A 16026-nucleotide genomic window follows, 5' to 3' on the forward strand; every position below is an offset into this window, starting at 1 on the left:
AGAATCTTAACAATTGTTTGCTACAAAAACAATATCTATTTTTCCAATATATTGATTATATGTTTCTTGATTTAAATATAAATTTTTGAGTTTTTATTTTTATGCAATCAATATTTTACTATAAGTAAACAAATGTCATTCGCATAATTATCTAACCCAATAAATTGAGCTGCGCTAAATTCAAATCATCCCAAATCTACCTGGTCTCCGGTATCTTACCCTAAAGATTTTCGACTTTTTTCAATATTGGTTCAAGAGTCTATTTCGGCGAAATGAAAGTTATTTCAATATTCTTAACTTTCTTTCAAAGATTTTGTCACTGATATAAACGATTGCAATCAAAATTTTGAGTGAAACTGAACTGAACATAAACTATATAAGATCGATACTTACATACACCTTCGATTTAATGGCGGAAAACTCTTACTTTCGGTTGCTGGGTAATATTTGGGTAAGCTTTCTTTATAGCAAACTATACTCCAAACACAAAACTGTAACAGAAACAACTATGGACCTAAGAGTAATGAAGAAACAAAATGGGACCAAGTTCTTTCCTTTGTGATATCCAAAATGTTCTTATTAGTACACTTCGATCAAAAAAGTTTTTCCCGTACAAGTTAGTTATACGCGCAACTGGTCTCCACTTCAGCAAATGAAGCTTTGAAGCCATAAAATTTGCAATGATATTACCTGTTATCTGCTGATGAATAGGTGTATAAAACAGCCCCAGTTAGAAATGTTTCATTACATCTAAAGTTGGAGAAGAACTTAAACTACTAATCCTATTTAGTCAGTAATTCTTGGAAGCGATTTTATGTTAAAACTAGAGATCAAATAATATTAAGAATTCAAACAGAGTCTCATCCCTTTAAAGCCTCATAAGAGGAATCTGGAATTGGATCCCGAATTAAAGAATATCAAACTTTGAAAATTCAATCTTGCAGAAAACTAGTTTTAAAACTTGATGCTTTCATCGCATTGTGGATAACCCAACCAAAATTTTTACTATAAAACTTGTCACAATAAAGAGTATTCTATTAATGTATCAGGAGTTTTTTTCAATTTTAGCAACGCTTTGTCGATGCTGTCTAAGAAAGAGCATATCCCTTGACCAGAACTTCTTTTCAGAATAACAAGAAACTTCAACGGCTCGTTCCTGGCATGCTTCTCTTCATTTGAAATGTATTGTTAACAACTCGTGGAGTTAAGCTTGGCTACTTGCTGAACAACCTGCGAGAAGTCTTCTCAAACGTGCCTCCTTCGGATTTCCTTAAAAATCTTCAGAGAACATAGATAATTTTTTCAATTTTTGTGTGACACTCGTTTCACCAAAGGAGTCACTGATCATCATACTTGACATTTCTGTCATTAACGTCTTTCACATATTGTCCAACTCCTCCAATTCCTCCTCCCTGACCGTGACATTCGAATTGTTCTTAATTAGCAGGTCGACCACCTCGTTCCTAATGTCCCTTCTATCATCCAACTACGTCAATATCCATCACCCAATCCAGGATATTCAGGTCAAAAGCCTCAACTACCTAATATTCACCACCTAGATTAGGATATTCGGATTGTTCCTTACTAGCAGGTAACCACCTCCTTCTTCACGTCCCTTCTATCATCCAACTAGCCAACATCCACCACCCTGATCATGATATCCGCATTGTCCCTATCTAACAGGTCCAAAAACACCCCTTGGTGCCCTATTTTCTCTGTCATTATCCGACTTTAGCTAAGTTTATTGAGATAGTGTACTTAAAACGGATCATATCTCGACCCATCACTTATGACAATTATGAAATCGTTCCCATGAAAAAAGGATTTTCCTTCAGGAATGACCAAACTATGGTGACATCTTACAAACCATGCTGTCACAAAAAAGAACTCCCAGAGTCTTACAAAAACAATAATTGTGTTACACGAAAATGACCATAAGTTTGCCCACCACTTAGTTTAGGTTTTGATTTTAGCTCTTCATCCACGTTTTTGTACCTTCTATAGAAGTCGAGAGCCAAAGGAAGATGTCAGATTTTATCAATATTTATTTAAGCTTTAGTTAATATGTATAATTTACTAAAAAGTGTTTATTTCTTATCTTTACAGCTAAATGGAGGCATCTGATGGATCGCCGCCACCATCATTGTGTATGATAAGAGCTGCGGAACTATTTCCTAAACCACAAATGGAGAAAGAAGATCTACAACTAAAAGTCCCATTTCAGGAACGTAAGTCTTAAAAGTATTACCTACAAGTTGAGAGTCAAATTGGGACAATCGATAATGATTGAAAATTGAACAATTTGACTCCTTTTCATGTTGATAACTCGATTGTTTAAGAATTATTAAGTTAAAATTTTATTATATATTTTTATTAATTTCCCAGTTGCTGGCGAGTCTGTCAAGTATTTGGGGCGTACCGATGATGGCGTATTGGCCTTATCGAATTATCGCATATTTTTACAAAAATCATCTACAAATGTTGAAACGTCCATACCACTGGGTCTCATTGAATCGGCACAATGCAGAGATTTGTTTCATTTAATAATTTGCTGTAAAGACGCCAGCACTGTTAAGTGTTCATTTGAAACGGCCGAACAGTGTACAGAATGGCAAAGGCGCATACAATTATCAGTGGGTGTTCCCGAAACACTTGAGTCTATATTTGCCTTTCCCTTCTGCTCGTGGGCATGTGATAGTTTAAACAATGGTCAAACGGGACAAGCAGGTCAAACAAATGGTGTTGCTGCTACAGCAGAGAATGGACAAAATCCAACGTCTTACTCGGTAACAGATTATGGAGAGAGATTGCAGAAAATGTCCTCACGCTATGAAGATGATTTTATGCGTGAAGTAGAGCGTTTGGGTTTTGATCTAAACGGCTCGTGGCGTATTTCACAAGCCAATGAAGACTTTAAATTATGTCCCTCATATCCTCCGAAGCTTTTAGTACCCTGTTGCATTTCCGATGAGACCTTACAGAATGTAGCAAATTTTCGAGGTTCTCGACGTTTGCCGGCTGTTGTGTGGCGTCATCGAAAATCTGGCGCTGTTATAGCCAGATGTAGTCAACCTGAAGTTGGCTGGCTAGGTTGGCGCAATACCAAAGATGAACAATTATTAAAGGCATTGGCGGATGCTTGCGCCTTTGATCGTGGCGAACAAATGCGTCAATTGACAAACACTTCACAGTCTGCACAAAGTGTTCAAATGCCATCGGCTGATAGTTCACCTTCCAGTCCAGATGGTAGTCATGAAGAGGTGGCTCTCGACGAAGTGAGAGTAAGTTTTTCGTTTAGATATTTTTGTATAAATAAAATATTATTAAATGTTTGTTTTATTTTTGTAGAAAGTTTTAATTGTTGATGCCCGTAGCTATACATCTGCGGTTACAAATCGTGCCCGTGGTGGTGGTTGCGAGTGTATTGAATATTATCCTTGTGCAGAAATTGAATTCATGAATCTAGGCAACATTCATGTTATACGCAAAAGTTTTCATGCTTTACGACAGTTATGTGCCTCACCACCAGATGTACCAAAGTAAGTTTAAGTTCAAAGCATTTGTTTAAATGCTTGTAATTTCCGAAATATTTTTTAAATATAAATTATTGTTTTTAATTCCAAAGTTGGTTGGGTCTATTGGAGAAGACTATGTGGCTACAGCATCTCTCTGGCCTTTTGGCAGCTTCTATGACAGTGTGTCATGCGATTGAGAAGAAAGGACGTCCAGTATTAGTTCATTGCTCGGATGGCTGGGATCGTACACCACAAATAGTGGCCACTGCACAATTGTGTTTGGATCCCTATTATCGTACTGTAGAGGTAAATGTGTTCGATTTTGTAAAGATTAGCAAAATTTTAGAACTATTTGGGATATTTTTCTTTTCCAGGGATTTCGTGTTTTAGTAGAACGTGAATGGCTTAGTTATGGCCACAAATTTGCCGATCGCTGCGGCCATGGACCGGGATCCGATGAACTCAATGAACGTTGTCCAGTATTTTTACAATGGCTGGACTTAGTTCATCAAATACATAAACAATTTCGCTGCAGTTTTGAGTTTAGCATGGGTTACTTGGTAAATTGTATATTTCTTTTTTTAATATAAAGAAAGTAAATTACTTTTAAACAAATTTGTTTTTGTATTTTCTTATAAATAGATTAAATTGGCACAACATTCACATTCGGGTTTATTTGGTAATTTCCTATGCAATACTCTGAAAGAACGTTTGGAAAATTCTGTTTTCGAAAGAACCTTTTCGGTATGGTCATTCTTATCTGGTCCCATGTATCGTAATCCATTGTATAAACCGAACAAAGATAAAGTTTTATGGCCGGCACATAATGTACGAGATTTATCTTTGTGGACTGAAGTTTATTTGGGTAGTTTGGGTGGTAATCAACAGAATTGTATTGATTTTCCAGCGTATATAAATGAAAGTTTAATGGGTTCTATAAGTAAGTAGATAAAAGAGAATTTTGAAAGTAATTTTTATTGGTTTACTTTATATTATTTGTTTTTGTTTTCCTTTCTAAGGTTCCATGTCTAAGACAAGATCTTATGGTGACTTAATAACAGCTGGTTTTATACAGAATAGTATTTCAAGACGTTCTAGTGATCCAAATATGACTGTTGATCCAAAGTGAGTTATTTTGTTAACTTTTGAAAATAGTAAAACATAACATTTAATCCTTTTCAGTCTAACAATCGGTTCAAATTCTGAAAATAATTCTATAGCCGATTTACAATCAGACGAACGTGAAGAATCACCCGATTTATTAGCGAATTTCATACATGATACGACAAGAAAACTAGAAAATCTCACAAACGAACTTAACAATCATGACAATGATGACTTTGCATCAATTGCATCAAAACACATAGAAATCAATCGAAAAGAACCGTCAGTTGAGCGCGAAACAACAGACAGTAGTAATGCAACTGAGGAATTGGATACTAGCAACTATAGAAAGGAACTAAATGGCATCTCCAATACATCAATAGTAAGTGAAACAACAGACTGTGCTTATGCAACTAAACTGCAACGGTTAACAACACCACAGCCACCAGCAGCACCTCCCACAACACTTCACATACGGCAGACAACATCAACAACAAGCAAAAATTCAAAAGAGGAACCACACGACTTTCCTAAATCCTTAGAAAATGGTCATAATGGTATAGAACATAGTAGTAATGGTATAACTATAGAAAAACATTCAACGTTAAGTTTAAATCTAATGCAAAGTGTAGAACTTGAAGGTAAAGTTAATAACAATAAAACTGTTCTTGCAATTGAAATAAACTAATTTACTTTCTTTAAAGAGCCTTTAAGTAGTAATCAAGTAACATCCTGTAATGGTGGTTCCACATCTACAAATGGTAATACTGATGCCACACAAAGTATGTGGCATGGTTCAGTTAATACCAGCACTGATACTCTGGTGCCTTTGGTAGAAACCAAATCACAAAATGGCAGTGCTACTATTACACCCCTGACTGCAAATGAATCAATCAGTACTGACTGCACAGATGCTGGCGAATGTTTACAGAAACACTCCGATACCACAGCTGCCTCTAATTCTTCTTTAGTGAATACTCAAAAACATCAAACAGCTGAACAATTCATTTCAGATAAATGTAAAATCGCTAGTGTTAGCACAAATTATAATATTTTGCCAAAAATACATACGACAACGCCCAGTAGCAGTAACATAACTACAGTGAAACCAAATCAATTGTCCACCAATGGTAGCAGTCTTAGTACAGCGCCATCCGCAACATCCCTTACAACAACGTCAACAACAGCATTTGCTGAAACAAGCAATAATTCAATTCAAAATAATCTCACAAACAGCAATAATGACAATAAAATAGCATCATTCTTGACATTGACCAGCGGCAGCGATGATACTGTGACAACAGCTACTAACACAACCGTTGGCTTGGAGGAGAGCATACTCATATTACCTGAACATCAAAAATTAGAAATTTCATTTAGTGGTAAGTGCGAAATGATTACCGCTAATGTAACTACCTCGTCAGGTTCAAATATGACTCCAAATCATTCATTATATTCAACAACAACTACAGCGTCAACAGCTGCATTGGATACACCAACAACCCTAAATGTGTCACCATTTGTATCTGCTACCACCAGCACCACTACCACAACATCTTCAGCCGCTGCCACTACAGCCATGTCTAGCCAAAGAAGGAGACGTACATCTTCGTCGAATTCAAAACGTGATGCTTTTGGTGCCACTGCAAAACAAATAAACAGCAGGTTTGTTATCAATACATTTATGATTTTATATTAAATTTCTATAATTTAATCATTTTACTCTAACAGTTATCTGTCTCGTTTTTCATTGCCTGGCGGTGTACGTTCGTTACCCATGACACCACCGGGTTTGACTGAACGACCACAAGTTACTATTTCCTGCCCTGATGGTCTCGCTCATGCTTTAAGCGAAGAAAACATAAGACTTCAACAAATTGTGCATGAACATAAGGTAAAATTTGTTTTATTTCTCAATCAATAGTTTGTTATTTCTGTTGGTTTATTTCTTCATTTACAGTTACGTGAAGATGTATTACTGCGTGAAATTCATGACATGCGAATGGCTCTCTTAAAGAAAATATGCCCTAATTGTAATAATGCCAATGCAAACGCAACTAACGATGAACAGGTGAATATACTAAACACATAATATATATAAGCAAACCATAATTAAAAGCAAAAATAACAAAAAATCAATATACATACATATGTACCCATAAGAAAAGCAAAACAATCAATTTAGGTAAAACTAATTAATAATTAATAATATACATTTACATTGTACATGTGTAGCTGTATATGTAAAATATAATAATTTTGATTATAAATGACGATTTGTAGATTATATTTATTCATTATTTATTATATTATTTATGTATTTAGTTGTTAGTTGCTAATATTATTTTGAATTAGTATTCTTTTTTATTTTGCACAAAATTCAGTAAATGTTTCGATATTGTACATGTATTTTAAAAGTAGAAAAAGAAAACATTTTCAGGTAAACTGATTCCAAAGTTAAATTGTAATTGACATTTTTTTGAACTAAAGTGAAATTTTATTTAGAGTTTTAGATTAAGGCACGATTTGGTGTGGCCAAATATGCTTTAATAGAACCAATTGCTGTGCCCAATTCCAATTGTAGGTAAGATAGTTCTGACAAGTCATCAAATATTTGTTGACTTACCTTGACCGATTCCACAGAAGCTGTGTGATTGCTGAGATGGAAACGACGTAATTGCAGGAGGTGTGACGTAGTTTGTTATCCAAATTCGGCCATATCTTCCGGGTGATGATACAACTGGGCTTACTTCGCCTAACAGGCTTTTAGAGGTATTCCGCAGAAGTTGTCTATCGGTCCTTACCTTGTTTTTGCCAATTCATCAGATACACAGTTGCCAATCAAATCCCCTCGTCTGCGTACCCATTTAAGTGTAATGTCTCGCCAACCTATTTAAAGATGTCCGGCATTCCAGATATTTGATAGTAGCTTGACTATCAGTACAAATATCAATATCTTTTTTTGTAATATTATGTAGTACCAAAGCCAGTTTGCTGCTGGCTGATAGTTCAGCTTGTAATAGACTACATTCATTTTGTATGCCGAGGTTTATTTTAGTCCCAAATTCAGGGATAAAAATGCCTCTTCCCACTTGGTCCTCTTTCTTAGAACCATACGGGTACATAAGAGTTATAACTTTTATACAATTTTTAGAAATTTCAAATCCATTCCACAAAGACCATCAAAATATACGTCGAAAAGTTTCCGCGGCAAAGTTTTCGTTATTTATTCAAATTTCCAAACATTTTTGAGCTTTTTGTGGAGCTGTTTGTGTCAGTGGAAAAAGAACTTTAGAATAGAATAATATATATTTTAGACGGGAGAATCGACACTTCTCTCCAATTCATATTAATATTTCTTTAAGAAAAATTTTCGCCCGAGAGGAAAGTGGAATGTTGTTGAAGAAGCAAGACTGTTTTAAAGATTTGACAGTCCCGGATAGTTGCTTGTTGAACTTTGTAAAGAGAGAACAGCCATTGTTTGAGCTTAGAAAGAGGATAAATTGTTTACCTTAAAAAAATGCAAATTTCTTTTTCCAGGATTGACAATAATACAACTATTGACGATAATAAAAAATATTGTCCCCATATGATGTAATTCTTTTTTAGTGCAAAACTACATCATGTTTTACTCTTCGATTCCGGTGGCAATTTTTCAGTTTCTATAAATGACAGTAATCGAAGTAACCTGGATGTGATATGGTACCCATTTCATGGAACATTTGCTGGTATTATGCCATCAATCAGATACAAAGAAGAACTCATATCTTCTATGTTAAAGTCCCGCTCCAGAAGAGAAAATATCAAACATCTATTTTAAATATTCAAGATGTTGTTGCTGTAATAGCTAACACTATAAAACAACATAACTCGGCATAGATCAAGTCCTAAAAATGTTTCAAAATCCTGTTGATCCATCTTATATCAGTTGTTCAAAAAATTTCTTTAGTTTTCCGTCGTATTTATGATGTCTTTATGTCGATTAGCGCTTGGATAATCTTTTTCATAAATCACAGTTTGTGTGTAATTGCAGTAGCATGAGCTTAGGAAGTAAATATACGGTCCAAGAAGACTACGAAAGTGATGTTTCAGCATCTCGGACGCAACAGAAGAGCGATGATTAGAGAATATATAGCATAAGTGCTCGAGTTGTCAAAATAGATCTCCTTCGACTTTACTCTTTTCTTGCAGTGAACTACAACGATAAAAACTCGAACTATCTGCGTGTTCTTTTCAACTCACCTAGGAACGTAAGAGATACTTTCTAGCTAACCCAGTGTGTCAAATAGTACCACCATAAAAAGATCGCAAAGCTGTTGTAGTACTTCTTCCACTTCAGTCCAGCAATTTCGCAGCAATTCTCGCAGAGTTGGAATTTATGCTCTATTGATTACGAAACCAAATGTTAGATTTACTTCATTTGTTGGGTAACGATGATTTCGGTGGTAAATGTGGAGTAAAGAACTGATGTATTTTATTAAAATAATGATATACTAGATCACACTCTACATCAACATCATAGTTCTTCGCCAGGGTTGTTGATATTGTTGTAATAAATTGGCTGTGACTGGATGTTCTTCTTTGGGGAGTATACTTTCGATTGATACAGCCGTTAATGAGTTAATACAGCTGTTAATGAGTTAATACAGCTGTTAATGAGTGAGAATCGGTTCGTTTCGGAGCGTAGATCCAGTTGTCGTTAATATGTCACCAGTCGTCCGAATAAGAGTGTTTAGAGAGGTAGGAATTAAACAATAACGGTGATAGAATTTTCATCTCTAAACTCTATAAACGACTTGATTTGCCACGAACGATTGTGTTGACAGCTCATTGTTAGATCTTTATGATTCGGAAAATGTACAGGTGACTGACTTCTGTGAGTCAAGAAAGCCTTCGATTGCCCATCTGTGGCGTCGTTCACAGGATTTAGAATTGTGAGGACTTTACGCTTTGCACAGGCATCGTGAATTGCGCAGATGCTTATTGCGCATCACTCAGCAAGATGTTTGTAACATCAGCAACGTTACTCGATAAGATAGTGTTAACGGTTTACTCATTTGAATCCTTTTTATAAAGACATAGCCTGTCGGAAGAAGCATTATATAGACACTTTTAAGACCAGGCCATGGATATTGTGTCGGGACCAGAATAGCTGATTTGACGTTGCCGATGACATCTGTAATATTAGTGAGAATATAGGGCGCTGGTGAGTCTGTATTTGGAAAGTTGTGGAGTTTGCGAACAACTATGTAGATTCTCAATAGATGAGTGTTAATCATAAGTTGTTGTTATTTTCAAAGTTTAGGAATCGTATTGATACATTAATAGAAATACTTTATAGTGAAAAAGTGCTTTGGAATCAGTTAGTTTTATTATTTTACGAGTCTCTTTTAGTTTTTCTCTTTATTTTTTTCGTTTTGTATTGTTATTATAATAATATAAACATAATAATCAACAATAAACAGACAAATCAACATGACTATTCAACAACATGTTGCCATCAACACAGTAGACAAAGATTTCATCATCATTCAAATCATATGTATCGTTATTGTTGTCAATATCATAGAAAACGACGTCAGCGATATTGCAGTCAACGATCATATGATCATGTTAACGATAATGACAACGACGATGACGACCTTAATAATGATGGTTATGATGATTATGCCGATAGTGATGATAATAGTTCAGTATCTGCGGTTAGTTGTCATGTAAAGTTTTTTTTTATTTTTTTTGTTTGTTTTTCTTTTAATTTATTTTTTTTTACACATTATGTTTCTTTTTATTTGCTTTTAAATGGTTGAATAAGTGTTTATTGGAAAATTTATTGGTGTACAAGCTACAAAACTATGTTTCCAAAATATATATTAAAATATTTGGCTTGTTCTTGAATAAATTTTGTAAAAAAACTATTAAGTTAGATTGTTGTAATTCGACACCAATAATTTTTTTATTTAATTTATAAAGAAAGCTTTTTTGTAACTACTTTATTAGTAATAAATAATAATATGGTTTTATAAGTTTTAATTATTTAAGAATACTTTCCAATTGTCAATAACAGCATGAAATCGTCTTAATTTAAACAATGTTTTTAATGCAAGATAAATGAACAAAAAAAAAAACAACTTTTCTTTTCTTTCAAATTATCTAAACTCATAATTTTTATACTTTCTTATATTTGCTTTTTTTTATTATAAAACAAAAAACCCAACGAATAGTGTTCTGCACTGGATAATGTTGAAAATGCTTCAATTTGCTCTTGGGAAGCTGTTGAAGATCGCAGTACTAGCGGTCCCTCGTCCTGCACTACTACCAGTTCCTCCGTACAACCAAATGCTACAAGCGTTTTATGGGTGCCCGATCATGCCGTTTCACGTTGCACCAGTTGTCAAACTGAATTTTGGCTCGGCCGTAGAAAACATCATTGCCGGTGCGCATTATAATTTTATTTTTTCTATTTTTCTATTTTTTTTGTTCTTTTTGTTTTTCAATTATTGTTATTATAATTATCAATTAATATTAATTAATCTATTCATTACTATTATTTGCGTGTAATGTTTCTAGTTGTTTCTTTTTATTATTATCATTATTATTGTTTTCTTTATTTTTGATAATCTATGTAACTAACCGTTCTAACTTTAAATTTTTTCATAATTAATCGTAGTTTAGTTTTATTTTCTTTTTCATTTACATTTTCTTTTCATTACTATCTTCTTTTATAAATATTTTTGTGTTCTTATTAGTTTTATAAAACAAAATATAATCCATACTTTATGTTTACTACCAAGTAGTATGTAGAGTGTAATGTTAAATGCAAAACCAAAATTATGAAAAAAAAATTTAATACAATTTTTTGATTTGAATTTATTTGGCAACTAAAAGTTTGTTCATATAGTTTAAGATTGTTACATAAAATAATTGAAACCATTTGAATTTCTACTCTCAAATCTTAGAATTTTGATTTATTGATTTGTTTTTTGTCCGTTCGAATGTTTAGGTTAAGAATACTGAATACTCGTTGGAATCTTCTCTAAAATGTTTTATGAAAAGCTTTTTATTTTTCTAAATTAAAAATTTATTTCGTTATTCATAGGAAGAAGATTTGAAAATAAATTTGAAAAGGACCAGAGCCTAAAGTATACTTTTCTAAAGGATTGTTCCCACACTGTATTAAATTTTTTTCTCAGAATTTCAAAGCATATATCTTCAAATTTTTCGTCATATTCAACACCTTATGAATTCGTGAAGACACCTTAGGTTAGGTTAAGAATAGTTTTAAACCAAGAGGTTTAAAACTATACAGTTACTCCATAAAGTCCCACGTTCCCACGACAATCGGTTCTTCGCACCGGAACGACTCATAGTTCAACGAACAACGACCAAGGGTTGTCATGAAGTCCAAAGATAGACAAATAAAACATTTAAAAGAACAAAAATAACATAAATTCACTGGAAAAAGGAAAAGGATTCCTAATCAAGATCACCTTTCTTTCTAAAATCTATTTCGACATCTAAAATTTCTTTACATTGGCTACAATTGGCTAAGCGAAGTCAACTTCCTTTCTTAAATCTATTTCGACATCTGAAATTCCTTTACATTGGTTACAATATAAAGGTTTATCCTCTGTTATATCATAACCCTTCTTTCAGATATCTTAATCTAAAGTTTAAAATAACTGGTTAGTCAGTTAGTTTGTTTGAAAGGAGGATTTATACACATCAAATCCGAAGAAATACACCTAGGCCTCTATCGGGCCTGTTGTGCGCACCTTAAACAGTGCCACGGGTGGGAATCGAACCCACCACCTCCGGTCTACTAGACTAGAACACTAGAACCACTAACATACCGGAGGCCACTTAAAATAACTAAATATTTGAAAGAAGTGGAAAATTATCTAAGCCAACCTGAAAACCTTTTAATGGGAACAACTTAGAAGACCAAGAAATTCTTGTATCAAACAGAATCAAATTTCCTTTAAATTTCTTTGCAATGTTGCTTCTATTGAGAATTTGAATATTCCTTGGCTTGGCTACGTTTCGTTTCGCACCTTCTTTTCCCTCGTTCGGTCGTTGTTATTCATGTGTTAAGGAGTGACAGTTGCCCTCCCTTTCACGGCTGCCCGTCAAGTAGGTTTGGTTTCCTCAAATTTCATAAGTTGGAGAGGCTTTCTCTGTGTTCTGACAGTGAGTAACATGCTTCTCGTCAGAGCGAAAAGACAACTTCTAAGAGGCATCGGTTTTACAGAAGCTATTGCAAAAAGGTCGTTCATATTCAGGTCGGTCAGTACCTACCCTTAATGCCTAATAATACTGACATATAAGTTATAAGGGTCATGTGAATCTTCCATGTGCTGTCACCGTTCTTGACGTCCGCAATGTTCTCCTTTATACCACGACAGGCAGTGAATAAAGCCAAATGTTAAGATTTGTATGTTCCACTAATATTCTAACAAAAAATGTTTAACGAAAAAATGTCCAAACGGTCTCTTATTGGTATTCAGAAAGTAGTTTGGAAAGTTTCTCAGTGACACGTGTAAAGTGGGTGTGGTTGAGTTGACAATCCTTGGTCTTTGTTTTTGAACGCGCTGCAAAGAACCGATTGTTGTCGAAATATCGGCCACAGAGACTGAGTAGTTCTCAATATCGGTGCTTTTTCAGACCTCCACTAGATGTGGAGGTCCGGATGCATTAATAGAACCAGATTAGTCTTCTTCACCGACTTATAGGGTAATTGATGAGCATGCTACACGATTCGAAATAGTGACGCATTTCAGGTCCGATTTCAGTAACAACTTATTAAATCTTAAAGACTGTTAGACCGATAACAGTGGTTTGGCTTTCGACAGTTTTAATTTTCACTCGCATTGATGTTGTGTATTACTCATGTAACTTTTCCAAGTTATACGTTGTTTGCATTAAGCACAGGCAATCGTGTTACCTCAAAGTGAGGTTATGTCTGTTAGATTTAAGTAATTTTAAAATTTTCACAAATCTTTAAGTATTTTCAAAACAGTTTCCGAACTTTATAAGTTCGGACTATTTTAAAGCTAAAAAACTTATTAATAAAATTAACTCAAAGAAAAGCTAAATTTTAAATATTTTTTTAATAATAGATAGACATAGATGTACTGATTTGTTCCACAGAAATGCATCCTTTTTAACTTTCTTAAACTTTTTCATTGTTTATTTATCGTCATTTTCACTTATTATTTGCTATGCTTATAATTCATTTTATTTTATCAAATTTGCACTGTTAACGAAGTTGGATAGAATTCAAACAATAATTTTTGTTTTGTTTTCTTTTTATTTTCTATAAAATATCTTTTTTTTTATTGCACTCAATACAGATCATGTGGTCAAATATTTTGTGCTGATTGCTCAGAATTCTGGGCACCATTGCCAGATATCAAACTATTTAGTCCAGCGAGATTATGTGGACCATGTTATCATTCGGTAACGACACGTATGCAGCAAGTAAATAATCAGTTACAAAACAGTACGCTAATGCACTTGCAACAGAGTGCCACAAAACCAGCAGCAACATCAAAAGCCTGAAATGATAGAATGACAACGACAACAGTACCAGCAGCAGCAAAAACGGAAAAGATATAGCAGCAGCAGCAACAGCATCGTCATCATTATTGTTATGCCAATAAAATACAAACACAACTATTACCATTACTGCATAATTACATAAATAATTATTACTATTATTATTATTTTGGATTTATGCAAATTATGTATGTATTTATAATATGTTAATTAATTAATTAATTGTTTTTAAAATGAAAATACATTTAATGTAAAGAAAGAAAAAAATCATTAATTAACAACTAAAAAGTTAACAACTGACTGACAAACATACAAAAAAAAAAAACAAACACCCTAACCGACCCAAAAAACCCTCTCTCTATATTATTATGGACTAGATTTCCAGTAGAAACAACAAGTGCAAGTTAAGCTACATAAAACGAGCAAACTTTACTTGATACAAACGTTATCGGTGATTACAGATTATATAAAAGAATATTAAGGAGCAAGAGAAAGAGCAATTACAACTGAGCCACAAGCCTTAAAAAAGTCACATTTTAGCTTAATTATTTTTCGTTTTACTAGTTGGAAATGGAAATTTTTATTTTGTTTTTTTTTTCTAAATTATTTTTTATTTTAATTTTATTAATTTTTAAGCATAATGCTATTTTTATATGTATTTTGAACAATTATTGGCAGCTTTAATCATAAGGAGCGATCATCAATCCTTTAGTTTTAGGTACACAACACTAATATTAACGAAATGTCCAAAGATTTCGATGTTTTCCATCTAACTCTCTTCAGAGTAGTGTGACTAATAAAGGTTTTTAGGAACAATGTTTCTACAGCCACTACAGGACAATATTAATTCAGAGTATGTATTAAATCACATTCACACTTATTGTTTAGATTAAAAGGGTTGTATACCAAGGTATACATTCACTCGGAGACTCAAAGGGTTTATTGTGATTCCATTTAACAAAGAATAAAGAATAAGATTATTAGAGATAATACAGAAAAATGAGAGTGTAAGAATTTAATTACTCTAAAGGTCATAATCGCGCAGTGGCCTGTTGTTGTTGTAACAGCTAAAACTGGACATCAATGTCCAGGCCTAAAAATTGGGCTACTTCAACTGGATGTGTCCATAAATCCATTGGACAGAGTGAAGTAGGGTTGGCTGAGCAGTTGAATATGTGATGGGTATCATGAGGACCCAGACCACATGCAAGACATTCGTTGGGGACGGCACGGTCTATACGTGACCAGTAGGTATTGAGCCTGTTGCTCCATCCCGATCATAGCTGTGTCAGATCTACTCTTGTTTTCCGCGGCAGGTTTTCTCTCGTGTCTCTATGAATGTCGTTCAAAGCTGCCGAATACGAGGACTGATCCAGTGGATGCCGCACATATTTGCATATGTGTTCCTCGTATATACGAAGATCCTTGGTAACAACAACGCAGTGACCTGTTATTACCCCTGCTAAACTTATAGTTCTCCTTATACTCTCCTTGTCAAATCCTAATAGTATTCCGGTTGCTTTTTGGTTTAATTTCGGTCAAAGTGCTTTAGAAACCCTGCAATTCTGCCTACTGTGACAGCACCGGTTGATAGAGTTTTTGAAAAGCTTAAACTGCTGCCTGGCTATCAACATAAATCATTGCAATGGTCAAAAGATAATCCCTTTGCAAGAAAACCTGTAAGAAGAGACAAATAGAAATTAGAAAAAGACAGTAAATAGGGGATAGAGAGAATGACAACAGATAGGAGTAGGAAATGGAACGACGCAGAATTGAACAATTTCCAATTCACTTAGAGTTATTCCAACTTTTGCCAAGTTGTCGGCAATGTTATTACATGTTACCGTATCCT

The 16026-nt window shown here is 34.1% G+C and overlaps 1 protein-coding gene across 9 annotated transcripts in view; it reads left to right on the forward strand.

The window, feature by feature from the left end:
• LOC111680327 (myotubularin-related protein 3) overlaps window positions 1-14812 on the forward strand; it is a 34724-nt gene extending 19912 nt beyond the window's left edge. For 6 of the 9 annotated variants that reach the window (XM_046947378.1, XM_046947383.1, XM_046947379.1 and 3 more), the window contains 14 exons: window positions 2107-2228; window positions 2386-3281; window positions 3349-3539; window positions 3626-3821; window positions 3890-4075; window positions 4158-4455; window positions 4535-4640; window positions 4698-5260; window positions 5324-6284; window positions 6351-6513; window positions 6580-6690; window positions 10085-10333; window positions 10841-11052; window positions 13970-14812. In XM_046947378.1, the coding sequence (XP_046803334.1) occupies window positions 2111-2228; window positions 2386-3281; window positions 3349-3539; window positions 3626-3821; window positions 3890-4075; window positions 4158-4455; window positions 4535-4640; window positions 4698-5260; window positions 5324-6284; window positions 6351-6513; window positions 6580-6690; window positions 10085-10333; window positions 10841-11052; window positions 13970-14177 (4458 nt within the window). In that variant the 5' untranslated portion in view covers window positions 2107-2110 and the 3' untranslated portion in view covers window positions 14178-14812. The remainder of the gene's footprint in view (window positions 1-2106; window positions 2229-2385; window positions 3282-3348; window positions 3540-3625; window positions 3822-3889; window positions 4076-4157; window positions 4456-4534; window positions 4641-4697; window positions 5261-5323; window positions 6285-6350; window positions 6514-6579; window positions 6691-10084; window positions 10334-10840; window positions 11053-13969) is intronic. The other 3 variants (XM_046947385.1, XM_046947384.1, XM_046947386.1) reach the window with 3 other exon arrangements.
• The last annotated feature ends 1214 nt before the right edge of the window (window positions 14813-16026 follow it).

The sequence above is a fragment of the Lucilia cuprina genome, chromosome 3 (genome assembly GCF_022045245.1).
Source record: "Lucilia cuprina isolate Lc7/37 chromosome 3, ASM2204524v1, whole genome shotgun sequence".
Taxonomy (NCBI): domain Eukaryota; kingdom Metazoa; phylum Arthropoda; class Insecta; order Diptera; family Calliphoridae; genus Lucilia; species Lucilia cuprina.